This window comes from Corythoichthys intestinalis, chromosome 11 (assembly GCF_030265065.1).
Source record: "Corythoichthys intestinalis isolate RoL2023-P3 chromosome 11, ASM3026506v1, whole genome shotgun sequence".
Taxonomy (NCBI): Eukaryota; Metazoa; Chordata; class Actinopteri; order Syngnathiformes; family Syngnathidae; genus Corythoichthys; species Corythoichthys intestinalis.
In genome coordinates, this window is record NC_080405.1 from 25,891,913 (window position 1) to 25,915,758 (window position 23,846).

The 23,846-nt window shown below is 38.5% G+C and overlaps 1 protein-coding gene across 1 annotated transcript in view; it reads left to right on the plus strand.

Annotated features, from left to right (window-relative positions):
* The window catches only part of fmr1 (fragile X messenger ribonucleoprotein 1), a 33,292-nt gene extending 12,426 nt beyond the window's left edge, over positions 1 to 20,866 (plus strand). Inside the window, exons 8-15 of the mRNA XM_057850461.1 lie at positions 61 to 231; positions 670 to 748; positions 6,834 to 6,976; positions 8,790 to 8,876; positions 9,018 to 9,243; positions 12,598 to 12,792; positions 13,243 to 13,322; positions 15,352 to 20,866. Coding sequence (XP_057706444.1) covers positions 61 to 231; positions 670 to 748; positions 6,834 to 6,976; positions 8,790 to 8,876; positions 9,018 to 9,243; positions 12,598 to 12,792; positions 13,243 to 13,322; positions 15,352 to 15,543 — 1,173 coding nt within the window. The 3' untranslated portion in view covers positions 15,544 to 20,866. The remainder of the gene's footprint in view (positions 1 to 60; positions 232 to 669; positions 749 to 6,833; positions 6,977 to 8,789; positions 8,877 to 9,017; positions 9,244 to 12,597; positions 12,793 to 13,242; positions 13,323 to 15,351) is intronic.
* The last annotated feature ends 2,980 nt before the right edge of the window (positions 20,867 to 23,846 follow it).

Sequence of the window (23,846 nt, forward strand, 5' to 3'; positions counted from 1 at the left end):
AAGTTCCTGCCTGTCAAAAGTACCAGCTCCACCTACTTACTATCATTGTGTTGCTTGCAGAGTTCCCGACAGCTGGCATCACGGTTCCATGAACAATTTGCAGTGCGTGATGATTTAATGGGACTCGCCATCGGGACTCACGGTGCCAACATTCAGCAAGCCCGTAAAGTCCCGGGAGTCACTAATATCGACCTTGATGAAGAGACTTGTACATTCCATATTTACGGAGAGGTATGATACTCCCAGTTGTCCCTTTTGTATATATCTCACGTTATTTAACTTTATTGATGGATCACAAATAGGCTCTACGATGTCTTACACCCACATAGTATATATAGTCAGTATTCCAAAATATCCAATTCAAATCAGTCTGAAACTTGTCCACAATTGTGTAAATCACTTACCGTACTTGGAATGACCACATTTGCTGCATTAGCCACACACCGTATCTGCAAGCAGTCACAAACAGTCTGTTGTTGTTTACCTACATACTGTACATACTTTCATTTTCTTGTGCACCAGTCAATATAATTTTCAATCACTCATTTTTATGTTAAGCTGATTTGGGGGATGGCACACAAAGATTTGCTGTGTTTTATTAAGCACAATCTGCCTTTTTATTGGTAGACATTACATTAAATCGTGTTTCATGTTTGGTGTTTATCTAAGGACCAGGAAGCTGTCCGTATTGCTCGGAGTTTCTTGGAGTTCTCTGAAGATGTCATCAAAGTACCCCGGAACTTAGTAGGTGAGGAAATCACTCAAAAATAGTGCTGGTGACTAGTAATAAGGGCAGCGTCTACCACATGGCTATGTTGGGCTTATAATTATTTTCAAATTTACGTAGAGGGGTGAATATAAAAATGACTGATTATGCATATATGTGACTGACAACTTACTCAAGTGTTGAGGAGCAAATGCAGTTCTATGAACGCTGCCTAGAAAGGGAAATCATAAAAAGGTATACTTGTGTCAGTCATATTTGTGTCGCGCACTAATCATTTAAAAACATGAAACTACACTGCTTTCTTGAGCCTTCAATTCAGGTGTGCCCATTACGTCTGGTCGATCGCGATGGACCATTCAATCGCAACACTGGTGTGGGTAGCTCGCGCCCCCCTCCCCCCAAAATGATATCTATACATTATATATATATATATATATATACAGTGGGGAGAACAATTATTTGATACACTGCCAATGGGTTTTCCCGTTGTGAGTGTATCAAATACTTGTTCTCCCCACTGTATATATACACAAATATATATATATATATATATATTAGAGCTGAAACGAATACTCGAGCAACTCGAGTAACTTAAATACTGATCTGAGTAATTTTATTCACCTCGAGTAATCGTTTATTTTGACAGCTCTAAGCATCACGTTTTGCTCGGACTACTTTTAATGTGGGACAACACGCTGATGTCACGTGTGTAGAGGAAGAAGCAAAAAAAAAAAAAAAAAACTTACTGCAGCCGACAGCCGCTACAAACGACGCCGACGTTGCTGAATACTAGCCCGCACGATGCTACGTTGGTAGCAGGTAGCGTCTGATGAGTCTCATAGAGATCACATGTATGTTGAACTAGATGCGAAATGACAGACTCGGCCGCATCTGGGCAGCGTTAGTAAACAGCCACCATCTTAAAGCAGTAGAGCGCTAATAAATAAGATTAACGTTACTGTCACTAGCGCACGTAACATTAGCCCTGCGGAGGGCTAGGTTTCTTTTAATTATGACCACTGTCGATGCGTGGCTAACGTGTCTTACATGCAGGCTTTAACATAACAGCGTTGTGGAGTGATGAGGGTGTAAAATTAAAACTCAATAATGCTAACTATCAATTTTAGCTCAGTAGTCATTGCTGGATAAAACACCAAGTAGCACTGCTCCCTAATGTGCTCCAATACAGCCTGTATCATACATTTATTTTGAACACTGCAAAAACTAAAAATCCTATCAGGACTTACAGTTTAGACTAACTTAAAACTTAACTAGAACTTAAAAATGGCTTGACACAAATAGAAATTCAATTGAAACACATGGGAAAAAATCCTAACTTTTAAGTGATGTGTGTTGACAAGCGTAACGGCATTTTTAGGTGTATATATACAGTGGGGAGTGGGGTCAATGGGAAAACCTAATGGGTTTTCCCATTGACAGTGTATTAAATACTTGTTCTCCCAACTGTATATATCTGAAGATTTTTTGAGTGAAAGCAGTGAATGTCTTTTTTTTTTTTATTCTAATTACATCTGAGATGCAATTGTTGGCTGTTTTCAACAATATACATCGAAAATAAAGACATTGATTGACTGAAAATGGTTCAAGATTAGATGAAATGTCTTGTTTTCTCATGTATATTTATAATTGCTCTTCACCTAAAAATATATTTGTTTTATCCGATTAATCGATAGAATTTTCAATCGATTACTCGATTACTAAAATATTCGATAGCTGCAGCCCTTATATATATATATATATATATATATATATATATATATATATATATATATCAAACGATTAAAAATTTTAATCGAGTTAATTACAGCTTAAAAATTAATTAATCGTAATTAATCGCAATTAATCGCAATTCAAACCATCTCTAAAATATGCCATATTTTTATGTAAATTATTGTTGGAATGGAAAGATAAGACACACGACGGATATATACATACAACATACTGTACATCAGTACTGTATTTGTTTATTGTAACAATAAATCCACAAATGGCATTATTAACATTCTTTCTGTTAAAGTGATCCACGGATAGAAAGACTTGTAGTTCTTAAACGATAAATGTTATAGTTACAAGTTATAGTAATTTTATATTAAAACCCCTCTTCATGTTTTCGTTTTAATAAAATTTGTAAAATTTTCAATCAAAAGTAGAGTTAATATAATACAGTGTTTCCCACAGGATTTTAGGAGACTGTGGTGGGAGGGTCTCTGACCATAGGATTTTTTGAAACTGTGGTGGTGGGCTGCATCGGAGTCGGACAGCCACACCATGTCGTGCCACGGCGAATTTTTTTTTTTTTTTTTTTTCATTTTTTTTTCCCCCCAAGAAGAACCATAACAAAGATATATTTGAAATATTTCATTAGCTAGGCTAATGTTATAGCTCTCAGCTACGGTACATGTATGTAAAATGCGTTGCTGATTACAGCTACGTTACCCTATGTAATAATGCGACTTTTTTTCTCGTAGCAATAGTACGACTTACATCTCGTAGTGACTCAGGGTTGGCAACCCAAACTGTTGAAAGAGCCATATTTGACCCCCCCCCCCCCCCCCCCACCACCACCAAAAAAAAAAAAAAAAAAAAACTGATACAGTATGTCTGGAGCAGCAAAAAATTAAAAGCCTTGTACAAGCCTTATAATTATCAATACTAGCTATATTAGCCTGCTATAAAAATGAATAAGTTGGCTAGAAATACATAATTAGCCTTCATGATTAAATGTTTATTTTCCCTGCAGTGGATCCTATAGCTACTACTCTGTTGTACGATGACACCACAAGTTTAACTTCATTACAATATTAATGAATTGAAAGAATGTTTGTATCATGTTTGTCCTCCTAGAAATCCTATTAAAACAAAAAATATATTTCCCTCCCCCATCTTTTTCCATTTAAAAAAAAAAAAAAAAAAACCCGAAGCAGCACTAAAGAGCCGCATGCGGCCCAAGAGCCGCGGGTTTCAGACCGCCGTCGTAGCCCTCCTTTTTCCTTTTTATTTGACCCTCATAAGTACTACATTACCACAACAATAACAGTCCTTCTGTCAACTGACCCATTTACAGGACTGGGGGAATTCTAATGGCCGTGTAAAGTTTTTCTTGATTCGGTGAGAAAGTGATTAGTTTTTTCCCCGTTGTTCGTGAACTAAATTTCCACACAAACGCACATCGAGGTACCATTAACTTAGCAAGGAGAGGTATGAGAGTCATTTTTCGAGTGTCCCAGAGCTCGCGAAATTGGGGGGGCGGGGGGGCGCATTTATCCAACTTTCGTCAGCCGTAATTGTCTGAAGTTGGCGCGTCGGTGTTGTGCCGAAAAATAGCCACTCCACGCGAAATGTCCCCCCGACGGGAGCGCCCACACGTCACTCGTACAAACAGCCTTTTCTTACCAATCGATGGACACGGAAACGACGTTCTTGTACCGTGAATATGTATCATTTTACTCTGCTTGAACTAATAAATACTTTACTGTGACCAACGCTCTGAAAATAGAGCAAGGCTTTATTTTGGGCCCCGCCTCTCTGCGCAAGTTCAATCAAAGTTTGCTTTCCGTCCAAGACGGCCGTCCACCGCTCACTTTCGCCGAAAAGTCCGATCCAAACTATTGTAATGCCCCGGATATGGGGAAGAAGGAGAGAAGTCTGTATTTGCTTACCCACTTGATTGTGGTAACAATAATAAATAAAAACAATAACAAAATAACAGCGGGCTGCTACGACATGCGACCGCTATCTCTCGCTATCTCGCTCGTTCTCCCATTCTTCCTACTCGTTCCCCTTGCGTCTCTTAAATGAATAAATAAATAAATAAAATACTACTCTAAAATGCTGCTCTCACTCGCGCGGGTAGTAGAGTGGAGTGGGCTACAGCTGTGTAATCGGCTGACTGACGCATCTGATTAGTATCTTTTTTTTTTTTTTTTTCGGCGGGGGGGGCGCAAACGAGACTGTGGCGGGCCCAAACGAGACTGTGGCGGGCCGCCACAGTCTCTTTCATTGGTGGGAAACACAGTAATAATAATAATAAAAATAACAATAATAAAAATAGAGTGAAAAGTTTTACGTGTATTTTGCATAGCTAAATTTATATGGAATGCCAGTTTATTTAGCATTGTTGTTTAACTGTGTGTCAGAATAGGGCCTCATTACTATAGACTGAATTTTTTTTTTTTTTTTTTTAAGAGATGGGAGTATTATTTTTGTTGTGCTTTCACTAAACGATACTTATGTTTGTTGTGAAAGAGAAGCTTATGCCAATAAACGGCGCGCCTGTGTCCACTCGCCTTTACTGTATAACATATACAGTGGGGAGAACAAGTATTTGATACACTGCCAAAACCCATTGGCAGTGTATCAAATACTTGTTCTCCCCACTGTACCTGTACATATCTTACCGAAAATAAAACAAGAGACACATGATTGCCACTGAAAGAAAACTTACCGAAATATATGTGGAGCACAAATAGCAATTTGCATTGCATTGTGAATACAGCATAAACGTCTCACTACTACTAATTCTCCCACGTTTAGAAGACATAATATGAGTATGGAATGGCGCTGCCCCCAAGCGGCCGGTGGCATTCTCTTCACTCTTAATGTCCATAAACAGCCTCATTGTAATGTTTGAGGCAATATGCCAGCGGGTGCGTTAATTGCGTCAAATATTTTAACGTGATTAATTTAAAAAATTAATTAATGCCCGTTAACGCGATAATTTTGACAGCCCTAATATATATATATTAGGGGTGTCAAAATTATCACATTAACGAGTGGTAATTATTTTTTTAATTAATCCTGTTAAAATATTTAACGCAATTAACGCACAAATGCCCCGCTCAAACAGAAAGGACAGAAAAAAGGACTGCAAAGTGAAAGGTGCACTTGTTTTGTTTTTTTCGGAGTTTTGCCGCCCTCTGCTGGCGCTTGGGTGCGACTGATTTTATAAGCTTCAGCACCCATGAGCATTGTGTAAGTAATTATTATCAACAATGGCGGGCTACTAGTTTATTTTTTGATTGAAAATTTTACAAATTTTATTAAAACGAAAACATGAGGGGTTTTAATATAAAATTTCTATAACTTGTACTAGTTATTTTATTTTCTATAAATTTTTTATAAATATTTATATATTTTATTTATTTATATGTTTATATATTTTATTTATTATTTTTATTTATCTTTTAACAACTACAAGTCTTTCTATCCATGGATTGCTTTAACAGAATGTTAGTAATGGTAATGCCATCTTGTTGATTTATTGTTATAATAAAGAAATACAGTACTTATGTACCGTATGTTGAATGTATATATCCATCTCGGTCTTATCTTTCCATTCCAACAATAATTTACAGAAAAATATGGCATATTTTATAGATGGTTTGAATTGCGATTAATTGTGATTAATTACGATTAATTAATTTTTGAGCTGTAATTAACTCGAGTAAAAGTTTTAATCGTTTGACACACCTAATATATATATATATATATATATATATATATATATATATATTTTTTTTTTTTAATGCACATCGTTAGTTATGTTGTGTGAGCAACATAACCTCATACGTTGCTCATACAACATAATTAACGATATACATTACGGGAGGTTGTCTCCTTGAAAAGTAGCTCTTGGAGCAAAAAAATATGAGCATCACTGCTTTTAATGTTCTCCTAAGTCTGGCATAGTAGCCTCCACAATCATTGAGATTACTTCTGACTTGACTGTTGTCTAAGAGTCCTCCACATTATTCAAGGAGTTTGCTAATCTTAAAAGTATCTTAAATGTATCCATGTAAATTGAGTGGAAGAAAAAAAGTGGTAGAAAAATGATGCACAAGCAAGTGTAACCCAAAGAGGATTATGAAGTAAAAACAATTCAAGAATTTGGGGTAACTTGACAACGATTAGATTTAGAGATGTGTGTCCAGAACCACTGTGCATCAATAGATGAAGGTGTCAAATCCCTGGTGCTAATTGCTCATTGAACTCATTGATCTACTGAAATATCATTTTCACAGATATTCTAATTTACTGTAAAACAACTGTATAAGTCAATAGTAGTAATTGTGATTTTTCTCTTTAGGCAAAGTGATTGGAAAGAGTGGTAAACTAATCCAAGAAGTGGTTGATAAGTCTGGTGTCGTGCGGGTTCGTATTGAACCAGAAAATGACAAAAAGCCTTTGGTGGGGTCAATGGGAGGAGCAACAGCATCAGCAACCGATGATGTGAGTCAGAAAGAAACTGGATATCTAATTGCTTGATTGTGTAAGACACTTGCACAGTGCTTTCATCTACACCGGGGGTCTGCAACCCAAAATGTTCAAAGAGCCATATTGCACCAAAAAAACAAATATGTCTGGAGCCGCAAAAAAATTGAAAGCCTTATAATCAGGGGTGCACATAAGTGGTCCGCATGCGCGCATGCGTACTGGACGTAGATAAACGCGCTGGCCCTCAACGGCTTCCATACGCTTTTGCGTACCGATGGCTGACCACTGTATTTGCGGCGGACACGAGAAAATCACTTCTCAAAATGTCAGAGGTAGGCCCCACTGAGTAATTATTTCCGTGTTCCCCCACTCCCGTCAAAAACAGACGACAGAGACGTCACCGGAGCTACCGAAAAAAAGGACTTTTGCTGAAAAGTGGCTGCAGGAGGTACCATGGCTAAAAGCAAATGATGCTCGCACGGAAATGTGGTGCAACATTTGCCGTGAGAATCCCAATGTCACTAATAAGAGCAGCGCATTTTATGTACAGTCAAAGAATTTCAGCCATCCAAACTTTGATAAGCACGAAAAAAACAGAGCATGTGGCAACTAAGCAAACTATCGATGTCAGACAGGACCCTACTCGCCCTATGGACAAGTGGCGGAATAAAGTTATTGAAGAACAGCGCCATGCACTAACAAACGTGTTTTTGCAAGCATTTCACAAAGCTAAACATGCACGTTCAATGAGCTCTTATGAGGAGGACATCCCACTTTTACAAAGGCTTGGAGTTAATGTGGGAGCTGCATATGAATGCCCTTTATTTTGAATTAGTGCTTTTATGTTTATTTCTTTACATTTCACTTCAAAGTAATAGCAATTTTGTTGTGCCAGTTGATGTTAATCAAGCGTTAATTGTTTAATTAAAGGTAATTGGCTCTAAGTAAAGCTTGTCATAATTTTATCGCATCAGGCGGGTTGGCTCTCAAGCTCAATGAGGACCAAGTCACATCTCCATGTCCTCCTCTGAGAACCTGGGCAAAAAAAATATGTGCACCCCTGCTTATAATGTAGGCAACACATGCTGTATGTATCTACTGTATATTAGCCTACTTTCAAAAGTACATAATGAGCCTTCATGATTAAATGTTCATCTTCCCTGAAATGCATCCTACAGAGAGTGACTCACCGTGTGACTACTCTGTTGTACGATGCTGCCTCAAGTTTTTTTTTTTTAAGTTAAATACATATTATTATTAACGTATATTAACGAATTAAAATATTGGTTTTGTCATATTTGTCCTCCTACAGAAACCATAATCAAACAAAATATATATTTCTCTTCCCCATCTTTTTCCATTTTCAAACATTTTTGAAAAAGCCACTATAAGGCAGCACTAAAGAGCAGCATGCGCCTCTAGAGCCATGGGTTGCTGACCTCTGATCTACACCGTTACAGTGCCAAAAACACTTTACGGGCAATTCATGTACACATTCATACAATTATTTTTATTATTATATAAATAACCAAGTTATAGTGTTCATTAAAATCATGACTTAATGTTTTGGAATCGTACTTGGACACTTGTATTAATCCACTCACATTAACCACTGATGATTTTAGGTGATTTTAGGTTTTTGTTTCTTTAAAATGGAAATCAACTTTAGCTTATGATACTCTTGTAACCTTTAACATTTGATTGATATTGGTGACTCTTTTAATTACGAGCCATAACTTTACCCATTTTATCCCACCTCAATCAAAAGTGGGTCAGAAGAATATGTACATTTTCTTGGATTCTCATATTTTGACAATATTCGCCATAGGGAATGGTGCCCTTTGTCTTTGTGGGGACCAAGGAAAGCATCTCAAATGCAACGGTACTGCTAGACTATCACCTGAACTACCTGAAGGTACTTGAGAAATGCTATTTAACAACTAGTTTTGTTATACTTGAAACTAATTTCACATGAGAAGACTCCTCATAATGATCATGTTGTCTTTGAAGTGTATTATTCAATGTTGCATGGTAACAGCATTCTCAATACCTGCAGGAGGTGGACCAGCTTCGTCTGGAGCGTCTTCAGATTGATGAGCAGCTGAGACAGATTGGTGGCGGGGGTGGTGTTAGTGGGACGGGCCCACGAAATCTTAAAGACAAAAGCTATGTGTTTGACAATGGCACGGGCCTTGGGAGAGGTGCAGGGGGAGGGAAGCCTTATGGAGGAGGAGGAAGAGGCGGTCGAGGAAGAAGAGGAGGGAGTGCTGCTTTTGCCTCAGGTGATCTCACATTGCTACATCAATCCGATTTTTTTTTGTTTTGTATTCATTCTTTTTCTGCAATAGCATAAATCTGCTGGAAAACTAAGCAAATTTTCTATACACTTCAGCCAATTATACATAATTATTAAAAAAATGCCATTCAGAGACCCATACATAGAGTGGTACCTCTACTTGCGACATTAATTGGTTCTGGAAGTAATATCGTAACCCAAAAATTTCGTGAGTAGAGAACCATTTTACATGTAAATGTCGTCATCCAATTCCAAACACAACTGACACGCCACTTTAGATTTTATAATTGGGTTAAAACCGGAATAAAACGACAGCCAAACACATTTAAGTGATTCCGTATACCTAACCGTTAATACCTGTAATGTAGATAAAAAAACAAAATGCAAAGAATAAAAAAGAAAAATGTATAACTTATGTTTCGAGTGAGGCAGTGTCCTCTTTTACGAGATTGATGGTGGCTATCATGTATCTTTTCGTGACACAAAAACGTGAGATTTATGCTCTAACTTAACGAACCACCTGTGGGCTTAAAAAAAACTTTGTGCGACAAAACATTTTGCTCATTTGTCTCGGACGTCCCCGCTATATCACCAATAATAACACCGTCGCGCCTGTGCATGTCACTGCGACACCCAAATTGAAACGTCATCAACAATGGGGAAATGGGAGACCTGAATTCCATTAGTAAGCATGATGGGAAATATTATGGCCAATTGGGCAGCAGGATCTTATGGCGCGACATTTAAAAGCAGGAAGTACATACGTATCTTTTACAGTATTGTATAGTATTTTTGCCTCTCGTAACCTGAAATTTCTTTCTTTAAAATGGCAATATTTTCCCGTTTAAACGTTTCGTAACCTGAAAAATAACTTTTGTAAAGATGTTCGTAAGTAGAGGTACTACTGTACATGTTTTACTGATAATGTACTTGATTAGAAACTACGTGCTCGCACAAAATTTCTATTTAAAATGACTTTGAACTACGCCTCAGCAATATCGTTTGAACATCGTCATCACGATGTGTGGATGTGCAATACTCGCATCGCAAGGACGTGCGATACATATATTAATATATTTAGAATCCGCAAACTTGTTTTTCTGCTTCAAGATCGTACAGCGCCACAAATTCGCTCACGCTGCCGAGAACAGCTTCTCACTAACACACTGAATGAGTTGTCTTTGATTGTAGCGCTACAGTCATTCATGGCCAGATCAAAGCTATAAACTTGTCAATTTTCGTTAACTTTAAGGACCAAATGCCCGCTACACTGGTGACAAAAACGGAACAATTTGGTCGCACTGCAGGAGGGAGCTGTGAATGGCTGAGTAGACTCACTCAATGAAGCATTTAATAATGCTAAAGCTAAGCTAAGCTATTGTTTTTTTAAAACTAATTCACATTATAAAGGCGGCACAGTGGTTAGCACGTCCACCTCGCAGTTCTGGGATCATGGGTTCAATCTTGGCTGTAGCCTTCCTGTGTGGGGTTTCGTCCTGTGCCTGCGTGGGTTTTCTCAGGGTTCCCACCTATTGAACTGTCCAGATTGTTCGTAGGTGCGAGTGTGTGCGTGAATGGTTATGTGTCTTTACAGTTGCAAGTTCACCCCCTTAGAAAATGGGTAAAGGTCTGAAATTTCAATCATAGATGCATTTCCACTAACAGAGACATAATCTAAAAAAAAAAAAAAAAAAAAAAATCCGGAACTCACATTGTATAATTGTTCAGTAATTTATTTGTAATTTACTGGGGTTCATAAGTATTCGTAGCCCTGAGAAAATCGGTGCTAATATTTAGTGCAGAAGCATTTGTTTGCACTTTGCACTAACACAGGTCAGATACTTTCTGTAGTTCTTCACCAGGTTTTCACGAATGGAAATAGGGATTTTGGGCCATTCCTCCACGCTAATCTTCTCTAACTGTCAGGTTTCGGGGCTGCCATTGAGAAACACCAAGTTTCAGCTCCATCCAAATATTTTCTATTGGATTGAAGTCTGAAGACTGGCTAGGCCACTCCAGAACCTTGATTTGCTTTTTACAAAAGCCAATCCTTGGTTATTCTGGCTGTCTGATTCGGGCCATTGTCATGTTGAAAGACCCAGCCACGACCCAATTTCAATGCTCTAACTGAGGGAAGGAGGTTATTCCCTCAAAATTTCACAATACATGGCCCTGGTCATCCGCTCCTTAATACAGTGCAGTCGTCTAGTCCCATATGCAGAAAAACACCTCCCAAAAATAATGCTACCACCCCCATGCTTTACAGTATGGACTGTGTTCTTGGGATGTGTAGTTCTTGGCTAATTCCTCACCATTCTTAAGATAATTGAGACCCTACGAGGTAGATCTTGCATGGAACCCCAGTCCAAAAGAGATTGGTGTTTAGCATCTTCCATTTTCTAATTATTGCTCTAATGGTTGGTCTTATATCACCAAGCTGCTTGGCAATTGCCCCATAACCCTCTACAATTCTGTCTCTGGTGTCCTTGGACAGCTCTTTGATCTTGCCAATGGTCAAAGCTGTTGGATTATGACTGACTGTGGGGTGCACAGGTGACAATAATGAGCTGAAACGGGTGGTGGGTGGTTACCAATAGGGGAAAGGTGGACTTTTTTTTTTTTAAGGTAGACTGACAACTCTTTGAGTGTCATCATTGCTGAATCTAAGGGGTACAAATGCTTATGAACCCCAGTAAATTACAAAAAAGTTATTTAAATAAATCATACAATGTGATTTCTAGATTTTTTTTTTTTTTAGATTATGTCTCTATGAGTGGAAATGCATCTATGGTTGAAATTTCAGACCTCTCCCTATTTTCTAAGTGGGTGAACCTACCATATCTCTAGGAGTGCAATAATTCTGCTCCTCACTGTATGTGACTTGCAACTGGCTGGCAACTAGTTCAGGGTCACGGTGTACCTGCCTGGAGTTAGCTGTGATAGGCTCCAGCACCCCTGCAGCCCCCGTGAAGAAGATGAATGAATGAATAATGTGTATGTGATGGAGAGTTAATAAAAATATGCGTTGTAAGTGATGCAATGAAAAATGTGTGTGCGGCTATATTTTGTGCTGGTGCACCTTAAGAAAAAAAGTTAGGCGCACCAGTGCAACCAATTCAAAAAAGGTAAGTGTGGAGGCTTGGCGCAATGTTAGTTTTTTCCAATATCGCTCAGGCCTCTTCCAAAGAGCTATTCAAGTTATCTGATGAAAATTCTTCTAGTTTTAATATTGCAGTATAATACTGCAATATATCCCAAACCTCCAAAAAATCGCAATGATAGTTTTTTCCAATATCATTGTTCATGCCTACTTTAAACTGACCTTCGCATTGTCCATTAGGCACCAATTCAGAGGCATCCAACGCTTCAGAGACAGAATCTGACCACAGAGACGAGCTCAGCGATTGGTCCCTGGCTCCCACAGAAGAGCTAATGACAGGTGGTGGAACGTTACCCAGACGGACTGATGGGAGAAGGCGGCCAGGTGGGGCAGGACTTCGGGGGCGAGGAGGAAGAGGAAGAGGAGGATATAAAAGTAAGTTATTGTTCGCTGTCTTTTCTGCTTTGGACGTATCATTTGTGTATAGTGATTTCCTAATCTGATCATATAAATCATACAAGTTGAATCTGATTTTATATTTGATTTTTCTGAGTTTAATTTTCAGAGGTAAAAATAAAACAATAAAAAATGCTGGCGTACATCTCAGCAAATGGAGTAGCAATAGCTCCGTTTTATGTTCCTCAATGTAATATTTCAGTTTTTTTTTTTTTTTTTTTTTTTTTTTTTAGTACCGCTGGTAGGGTGGTAATAAATGTAACTGAATCGGCCTCGGTTTGAGCTGATCAAAATCAAGTGACTACTCAGACTGGGGTGCTAAAAATATGTAATCAGGACATTCCTGTTCATATGAGATTCAGGTAATTCTTCATTGTTGGGGTAACAGGTTGTTGTAATTTGACGTTGTTTTTGTTCTGTCATTTTTAGGTGATGATGTTCAGTGGAGTGACCCAAGGCCTCGTCATATCAGAGAGCCCAAAACGAGAGCTCAGGATGATAACTTGCAGGTAGTAGTGTTGCATACATTCATTTTTTACTTCAATAAAAGTTATTTATAATCATAGTCTTCATAATATATTGACGTGGCGCGGGGCCAATTAATAAGGGGCCTATTTCCGTCAAAGCTGACCGAGTGGAAACACAAAGAGCTTTTTATGTTAAAAATTCTTGTGAAAAAATGCTAAAATCCCTGAATTATTTATAAATATCGACGTAAAACAGTCTTGATTCTTGATTAATAGCAAAAAAAACGGGCAGTTTGCATTTATTGTACGTAAATATGTCGACTGTGCTGCTAGTCTTCAAGCCACTGTCGCGCCGCCTTATTACCACAAAGAGCTTTTTATGTTGAAAATTTTTGTGAATAAATGCTTAAATCCCTGAATTCCTTATGGATATGGACGTAAAACGGCCTCGATTCTTGGTTAAAGAGCAAAAACAGGGCAGTGAGCATTTATTTTACATAAATATGTTGAAAGTGGTGCTAATCCTTAAGCCACTGTGGCGCCGCCTTATCACCACAAAGAGCTTTTTACGTTGAAAATTCTTGTGAATAAATGCGTAAATCTCTGAATTCTTTATAGATATTAGAGCTGTGAATCTTTGGGCACCTAACGATTCGATTACGATTACGATTCAGAGGCTCCGATTCGATTATAAAACGATTATTGATGCACCCCCCTCCTTTTTTTAAAAAAAATTTAAAAAAAAATTTTTTTTTTTTATAAAGTTTTGTACATTAGTTCCAATATTGTTCAAAAATACTCTCAGGCTAAACCAAACTATTTCAGTATCAAGTTAACATATAGCAGTAAACAAATATACAAAAATAACATTAAATAAAAAAACTCCAGTCCCCATTCTGTATCAGCAGCTTTAAACTACATTCAATTAATTTAATGTTGTGAATCAACCGTTAAAGTTGTTAAAATTGCTCCCATTATTCCATAATTTCCCTTTTGTCTACTTTTGACATGTGAAAGTTTTAAAACTATTTTAAAGATGGATTCAAGTCAATATTTTACCGATTTAGGAGTATTTTAGATAAAAAGTTAATTCGGTTTGCTTGGAAGGTTCGCTACAACAGCATTGCAGGGAAGTTTACTGCTTTAAGATGGCGGCCGTTTACTAACGCCCGCATCTAGCTTTTTGCAGATGTGCTGCTACCGCTACCAAGTCTATAATCCATCTAGTCCTATATAAATGATATCTACCGTAACATTATGTAGCTTAGCTGTACTTGTAGCAGCTTTTCGGCAGCAGTCAGGTATGTTGTTGTGTTTTTTTATCTCGTGGCATGAGTTGAGCTAGAGCCGTGAGTTGAGCGTTGGCATTACCCGAGGGGCCGGTTAATGAGAAGCATAATGTTTAGCTACTCCCGCTCCGTTCCGTCCCGAAGACCGCGCGGCGCGCTGAGTGTGTTGTACTTCCGCTTTACTTGGCATATTTCAATAATCGGAATTTGGATGTTTGTGAATCGTTCTCGAATCTTCCACGGCCGAATCGCGAATAATCTAAGAATCGGAAATTTTGCACACCTCTAATAGATATGGACGTAAAACAGCCTTGATTCTTTGTTCAAAGAGCAAAGAACCAGGCAGTTAGCATTTATTTTACGAAAATATGTCGAATGTGCAGCTAGTCCTTAAGCCACCTTAAATCCTCGAACAGATCATTCCTGAGACAATCCTTCCTGTTTGTATGCAGTACAGCTTTCATACTTTTTCAACCTAAAACCAGCGTTGGATCTCTGCATGTGTTTGAGAATAGCTGCGACCGACTGAAGCGGAGTGTGGGACGGCTCGCTACTTGAAGGAGTGGCGCAGTGTCTGGGAAGGTGTCCCGTCAATATCATTATGAAGTCTTTTATTATGATAGGCATTTCCCACGCACTTCGGTCTATAAATTAAACGGCCTACAATTTGCTACAGAATATGTCTATCATGTTAGAAATGTTTATTTGAAAAACTTGAAGCAACAAGTCTTCACTGTGATTAGTTTCTGTATGAACATACACTTGTTTCTTTTATTCCACAGATTCGCGTGGATGGAAACAATGAACGTAGCGTGCAGCATTCCTCAGGAGGGAGAGGAGGAGGGCCTTCATCGCAGGGTGGGCACAGTGGCGGTGGTGAGGGCCCGCTGCGCCATCATCAGCGAACCGTTCGGGACCGCGGAATGAAGAAAGAGAAGCAGGATACTCCCCCTCTGGTGAACGGAGTGTCGTAGATGCAACACTGGAGGACCTTCTGACTAGACACACACATTCAGAAATGAACCCACACTCTTCACATGCACATACGCAAACAACCGCTCATTAACCATCCACAGATTCTTTTTTCACTCGTTTTTCTCTTTTTCCATTTTTGTCAATTGCATTATTAGACAGGAGCTTCCATCAGCATGGAAGGCTTATTGTAGTGAAGACCACTGCCTGTCTGCTACTTATGTTTACTTCTCAGTGTAGTGCAGCAGGCTGGTCTGTGACTGAATGGATATTTTCCTTCCACAGTGAATAAGCAATTGAGTTGCTTGATTTAAAAGCAGTTTTTTGTTTAGAAAACTTCATCGACAATTGTTATAAGCATCAAGTTTTTCTTTTAGCTCATTAAGCAAACATGGATGAAGCGCATGCTACTCTTCACTGTCTTTGCACCGTGAAGTTTCATTCTAAACCGTAGGCTTGCTCATGTGTGTTTCAAGACTGCTCAATGGACCAGATGGTTTGGGCACAATGACTGCAACCCTGACAGCTGTGGCGGGCGTAAGACACTCTAGTCCATAATCTCAAAACTGGCAAGATCACAATTTAGGACTAGATGTCACGTGGGCAACATTTGACATGACACATCAATACTATATTTCATTTTTGTTTGTACACAAACACTAACCGAATGTCCATCTTTGGAACATCCTCCTTGCAGCATTTTAGTGTCTTGGGCTCAGTGCTTTTTGGACAAATGTAAGTGAGGAGTTTAAGACGTAAACTTATCCAGAAACCATATACACAAACATTTCCATGCTCATTGACATCTTACTTGGGAAAATTTCTTGCTCTCCTAATTGGGCATGCTTTTATATCCCAATTAGCTCATGCTTCAGCATGAATTTTTACCACATTTGGATGAATAGTGTTAACTACGGTCCGGGTAGATAAAACTTACCAATGAGTTTGAGGAGACATTTCTAGATGAAACCTGTAGTAATTTCAACTTTTATTTAGTTTTCTTAACTCCTAAGAAGCTTTTTAAGTGAACTGACCTTAGTTGGAAGAAATTTGACTTTTTTTGTGGTGGTCTTTAAAAGTGTCACCACGCTTATTTCACGGTTTTGTCTCTTGGTGCCTATGTACAAGTTTAATTGGTCTTTTCAATTGTAGAAAACACACATCTATCCACCCATGTGGTTGAGCAGACAAATCCATGGCATGCAGATGCAAATCTAATACAAAACAAATGCATTTGAAAATGTGTCGTCACAGGGAAGCTACCAGAAATCCCACCTTAACATGTCTATTTAATAGTCTGTACATTTGTAAATATAGTAAAAGCAGCTTTTCTGGCACCACGATTCTGAAATGAATTCTTAACTCTTTCACTGCCATTGATGATGATAGACGCCCAGTCATGGATTGAAATGAGTTTAACAATAGTAAACGTCCAATCAGTTTGAAGTGGGAGGGTGACTAGCCCTCCCACTTCAAATGGATTGAACATCTATCGCTGTCAATGGTAGCCACTTAGTGAAGGAAGAATCTGGTTCTTTTAATTGAAATCCTAATTCTCTGTTGTTGAATGATGACATACGTCTGTCCTAGTCATTCTGTTTCCGCGATATCATTTATGTATCACATCTTGTTTTGGCACCACACTGCCTGTACTTTTGCTTCTTGGTGTGTTTTGTTGATTAAATCTCTGCTTCATTTCCTGCATACAAATTTAAGTTGCGTCTGTCCCCCAAAAGCTAACATGATTTAAATTTGATTTGAATCCAAATGTGGAGTTAAATCTGGAACTCCAAGAAGGTAGTTGTTTCTATCTTTGTGCCATGGATTTGTGCATTTTTGTCTGCTTTTTATGCGCACCTGACTGATTTATAATTTTGTTCCAACTTATAGGCACATGCAACATTTTTCTGTGCTACACTCTGGATGTACACAAGTCCTCGTGCTCACATTCCAGTTTCTGAGGCCAGTATTCCTTTTCATTGTGCTTTTTTTGTGATTTCTTTTTCACTAATCTTAGGCTTTCGCAGTGCAGCCAGGCTGCCTCTTTACAGTTAGCATTTTCTGCAATGCATCAAAAAGTGGTTTGAGTACAAATAACCTTTTTACTGTCCATAAAACATCAACAAAATGAAGTTGTGTCGTGAAAAAGGAGAGGGAGACATACTGTATATAATGATGTCATAATTTGTCTGAAGAAAGATTTGTACTATTGTTTCAAATGTGCACTTATCCTTATTTTTTTTTCTTTTGTTGCTGTTTGATATCAGTTAAATGCTAGATCTCTTGAGAATAAACTTGCTGTATAAAACAAAAAAAAGTATCATCCATAGCGCGGTTGAGTCACATTGATAATGATGTCTGTAGCGCTACAGCAGAGGTCAAAAACTTCAATTTCATATGAAACAAGACTTAAAACTTCTATACTGTTTAGTGTCTCAATGAATGATAAGAAAACTAATACATCAGGCCATTAATCATTTTTGGTACAATAACTTGGATTGACTTGCACTTGTAACTGTTTTAGTTGGGTGTTTTTCCATTTAAACTACATGAATAGCTTTGACTTTTAAGCAGTATGTGGAACAAAGTTTCAAGCCCGGGATTATTTCAGGCTTTTACAAGCTTTTTTTTTTTTTTTTTTTTTTAATTTAGCTCGAATGAATTTCACCATTTCCCAAATCATTTCATTGATAAATGTTGCCAGACGCACAAGGTATTTATAATTACGTGTATAAGATGGATAGTGGAGAAATTGAATCATAAACCAGTAAAGTTGAAGAAAACTCGACTCAAAAATGTGACACTTTTTGCTCCGCATTATTTTCTGGTTGTAATATTAAAAAAAAAAAAAAAAAAAAGTAGTAGTACAGGTATCTAATCTCTCTAACTGTCCATTTCTTCATCGATGAACCAGGAGAATGATGTTTATATTAAAGCATTTTACACCCAGGATTAGTGAAAGGATGGAAAGTTGGATGGTTTATGTGTCATGCTACAATCTGGTTCCAGTCAAAAAAAAAAAAAAAAGGGATACATTTCTAAAGATTGAAGTCAGCTTTTTAACAGAAGTTAACATGTGTGCTGTTATGTTTATAGGGGTAAATACCATCACAAAGTCTTGCAAAAAGCAAAGTTTGTACTATAATAGAACATGTACATTGAGGAAATGGAAACTTGCATGCTGCCCATGTATAGTCGGTAAGGGTGTGATGCAATGGAATTATCTGTTCAAATGGGTATTGTCATTATAACACTCAATCTGACAAGGTTTATACAACTATCTGTCAAAAGCTAGAAACAAACAGTAGAAAAAAGTGACTGTGAGCAACTAAAGAGACTAATACCCAACAGTGACGGAACAGAAAATGTTAAATTTTAGTATTGCTACACGATCATCTTTGGGTTTGTGATATCCTGTTGGTAGACCTTGTGAAATCAACCACGCTGTACTAAAACAACTCTTGAATGCTTTGAAAGCAATATAGCTGAAAGGATTCATCCAAATGGAGAATTTTCTGTTATACAGTATGTGTTGTTTGCAGAATGGATGGTGTATCTAAATTCTTCCTTTATGGCTAATACCAACTATAATGACAACTGCCTGTATCAGACGGGTTTGAGGCTGTCCACTTTGTAAAAATAGATTAATATTTTCACTGAACTGTAAATTCATACTTATGGGTAATTATAAAAAAGGTTTCATATTGATGGAGTAAATGGGATTAAACATGGTTATTTAAAATTTTTTAAATATCGTTTGGATTAACATAGATGTCTAACTGCTCTCCTAATCTAAGATTTCTGAGAAGCGTTTTACCCATGCCACACAGGGTTTAAGACAAATTTTAATGATGAGTTTAGATAGTGAGGAAATAGATTTAAAAGTGTCTCAGAATTGTATGTGGAAATTTTGGTTTGAACTATTTTAAATGGCAATGTTTAAGAACAAATGGGTAATGCAGCATCAAGATCATGAATTGATTCCCTAATAGATTTAAAAGTGTCTCAGAATTGTATGTGGAAATTTTGGTTTGGACTATTTTAAATGGCAATGTTTAAGAACAAATGGGTAATGCAGCATCAAGATCATGAATTGATTCCCTCAGTCAGCATTTACTCTATTGAGGTTTGCAACACATTTTCAACTGAAGATGACCAACTTTTGCAGCAAATGTTTCTTCTTTTACTCCAGAATGTATAATGCATAAAACGCTAACTTGACACATTGCTGGCTGTTTAACAGAGAAGCACGAAGGCAAAATGCAAAGAAAAACTTTACATTCTTAAAACCAGGGTAGTCTAAAAAGCTGTAAATTTTGTGAGCACTTTTGGGCATTTTTTGTTTCCCTGTGTAAATACTACTTACTAGCATTTAAGGTGTCTGGGTTTACATGTCTGGTTATAGTGCAATATATTTTGTATGCAAGCAGTTTCAATAAACAGAAATTGATCTTCTGATAATCCAGGCCTCGTTTTTGTATTGTACATTTTTATTTTATTATCAAACCTAGAACTAGAACACACCAGTATATCAAAGTGCACCTGTCACATTTTTACATCTTGGGTCTTAATTTTAAGGAAGGCAATGGCCATATTCTGCTCTCTACAGAATGTTGTGTTCTGTAGATGTTGAATTGAAAACTGAAATGAAAATTGAAGACCCGAAAAGGCCTTTCTCATTAAGTGTGACACAGAGCCAAAATGATTACAAAATATACCTTAATATATCTTACAGACAGAAGACGGTGAAAACCAAAAAAAAAAAAAAAAAAAAAAAACAGCTGCTTCCTGGATGTAAACATCTGATGGAATAAAGACTTAATTTTTTATATTTTTTTATAAAACAGTGGGTGACCAGAATGTTTAAAAAATTAAATGACCATAATTAAACTTGTTAAGAGTCACACTGTTGGTTTTTTGATGGATTTTTTTTGATAACTAAGGGCTATATATAAATCAAAAATAAATAAATAATTGAAAAATAATATTGCTGTATTTCCTAAATGCCACAGGGGGGAGTTGTAGTGCTGTCACCAAATGGAGCGAGAGGAATGACTTGGAGCTGTTTCACGTCATAATATTTATTATTGTTACATTATGAACATCTTAATTGCACAAAATAACCATCAGTAAAAAAAAAAAAGGAAAAATAACAATGATTATGTTGGGATTAGTTCAATTAAAATCGAGGGTTTTAATCATATCCTTGCTATAATGACATCTTATCTCAGTGTCTTTCAAGCTCATTTTGTCATTTTATGCACCACTAACTCATCCTGCAATTTCTACATTAAAATCTCATCACTTTGAACCTCTCTCTCTCTCGCTCTCTGTCTCTCAAGGTCTGACCTAGTTTTGGACAGTACCCCACCCCCCACACACAAGAGTGTTTGATGCTTAAAACAAGACAAGGGGGATAATTTTGTGTATAGTTGTATTTTATATCATTGGAAATGGCCGGATTGTAACAAGGTCATGGCCACATTGCGTATGGCAATTCCCATGGCACTTTGAGGTGAAATGACACACTTTTATCCAAAGGGATGAGGACAAAGCAGCTGAGATCTAAATCCTAAATTCTGTCACGTTAAATAAGATATTGCTTTCTTTCCTCCTCATCCTCTGTTGGGGCCTGCTGTTTGTACTTGCAGAGTGTGATGCAGAGTAGTACTGGCATGTTGCCTTAGACCAGACCAAAACACACACACATGCACACTCCAAAAACAAAGACACATACAGTCACTCTTGTATGCACACATTGCCTGCAGCACAACCGAAAATGTTATTTTGTGCTACTTTTTGACGTGTATCCGTTGATTTGTTGTCATCTTAAAAACATGCAAGATTTTGCGTGGGAGACAGTGATGTCACACACAGTTAGAGCGCCCGCCACCACACATGCTGAGAGAGACGTTTGGACCATCTGGTCGATCATTTCTCAAGGCAAGGCGTAAACAATAAAACGTGCTGCTGGCCACGTGTCGCAGCAATTGCATGATGGCGGTGGAGGAGGATGGTCATCCACTAAGATTTAATGACACAATCTCATTTTTGTCCTTCCAAGTGGGGCTTATAGGTTCTCATAGTGTTTGTGAGGGTTTTCTCTGGTTACTCCATCTACCTCACAGATTCCCAAAACCCATCGACAGAGCTGGGTGCCAGTGGGTCGACTGCTCCGGGTAGGGATCCTGCCCTGCCCTGGGTTTATTGGGCCGTGGGGGTCCCGCAGTGTGCCGTTTTGGTTGGGGGGCTGCGGCGGTGGCTCGTCAGGTGCAGTGGTGGGGGTGGGGGGTTGTGGCGCGTCCCTTTATCCCAACCCTGAAGGCTGGTTGATGGGGGCGCGGACGGTCTGGGGACCACCTTGGATCCCGGGGGGATGACGGCGGTCCCCTTGCTGGGCTGCGGGAGGAGGGATGGGCTGCGTTGGCTCATGGTGGAAAATAAGTATTTGGTTGATACCAAAAGTTCATCCCAATACTTTGTTATGTGCTTTTTGTATTCAATAACGGAGGGCGACCCTTTTCTGTAACTCTTCACAAGCTTCTTACACACTGTTGCTGGTATTTTGGCCCATTCCTCCATGCAGATCTCCTCTAGAGCAATGATGTTTTGGGGCTGTAGTTGGGCAACAAGGACTTTCAACTCCCTCCACAGATTTTCTATGGGGTTGAGATCTGGAGACTGGCTAGGCCACTACAGGACCTTGAAATGCTTCTTACAAAGCCATTCCTTTGTTGCCCTGGCTGTGTGTTTGGGATCATTGTCATGCTGAAAGAAGCAACCGCGTCTCATCTTCAATGCCATTGCTGATGGAAGGAGATTTTCTCTCAAAATGTTCTCGATATATGGCCCCATTCATTCTTTCCTTTACACAGATCAGTCGTCCTGGGCCCTTCGCAGAAAAACAGCCCCAAAGCATGTTGTTTCCACCCCCATGCTTCACAGTGGGTATGGTGTTCTTCGGATGCAATTCAGTATTCTTTCTCCTCCAAACACGAGAACCTGTGTTTCTACCAAAAAGTTCTATTTTGGTTTCATCTGACCATAACACATTCTCCCAGTCCTCTTCTGGATCATCCAAATGCTCTCTAGCGAACTGAAGATGGGCCTGGACTTGTACTTTCTTCAGCAGGGGGACACGTCTGGAAGTGCAGGATTTGAGTCCCTGGCGGTGCATTGTGTTACTGATAGTAGCCTTTGTTACTGTGGTCCCAGCTCTCTGTAGGTCATTCACTAGGTCCCCCGTGTGGTTCTGGGATTTTTGCACACCGTTCTTATCATTTTGACGCCACGGGGTGAGATCTTGCATGGAGCCCCAGATCGAGGGAGGTTATCAGTGGTCTTGTATGTCTTCCATTTTCTAATAATTGCTCCCACAGTTGATTTGTTTACACCAAGCATTTTACCTATTGCAGATTCAGTCTTCTCAGCCTGGTGCAGGTCTACAATTTTGTCTCTGGTGTCCTTCCACAGCTCTTTGGTCTTGGCCATAGTTAACTTTGGAGTGGGACTGACTGAGATTGTGGACAGGAGTCTTTTATACCGATAATGAGTTAAAACAGGTGCCATTAATACAGGCAACGAGTGGAGCCTCGTTAGACCTCGTTAGAAGAAGTTAGACCTCATTGACAGCCAGAAATCTTGCTTGTTTGTAGGTGACCAAATACTTATTTTCCACTCTAATTTGTTTGATTTTTAAATAATTTATTTCCAATTTGATTTTCTGTTTTTTTTCCCACATTCTGTCACTCATGGTTGAAGTTTACCCATCTTGAAAATTACAGGCCTCTCTAATCTTTTCAAGTAGGAGAACTTGCACAGTTGGTGGTTGACTAAATACTTATTTGCCCCACTGTATCCATAGCTAATGTAGGCGTACAATGTATTCCTTGGTTTTTGCGCTTTTTCTGTCTCTCTCTCCTCTCTTTTCTTTTGAGCCACCATAACCCCTTCGTGGTCGCTGCTTTCCCCTAATAAACGAGGTACATTGAATGATCACAATGGGAGTATGTTATACTCCCATGTGATACATTAAAACTGTTCAGACCAGTCGGACACTCCGATTTCCATTCTCCGTGTCAAGCAGCTGAACAGGACAGATAAAAAAAATAGCTGGAATAAATCCTTTTTTTGTCGTTTTTTTGGATGAATGATGCGTTAGCAAGATGGCATCCATTGTGGCCTGGTCGTCCTAGAGGTGGGATCCCTCCCTTCTATGGTCCCTTCTCAAGGTTTCTTATCCACCCCACCCACATGTGTGTGTTTTAATTGATTATTTATTTTAGGTTTTCCTTGCCCATGGGGG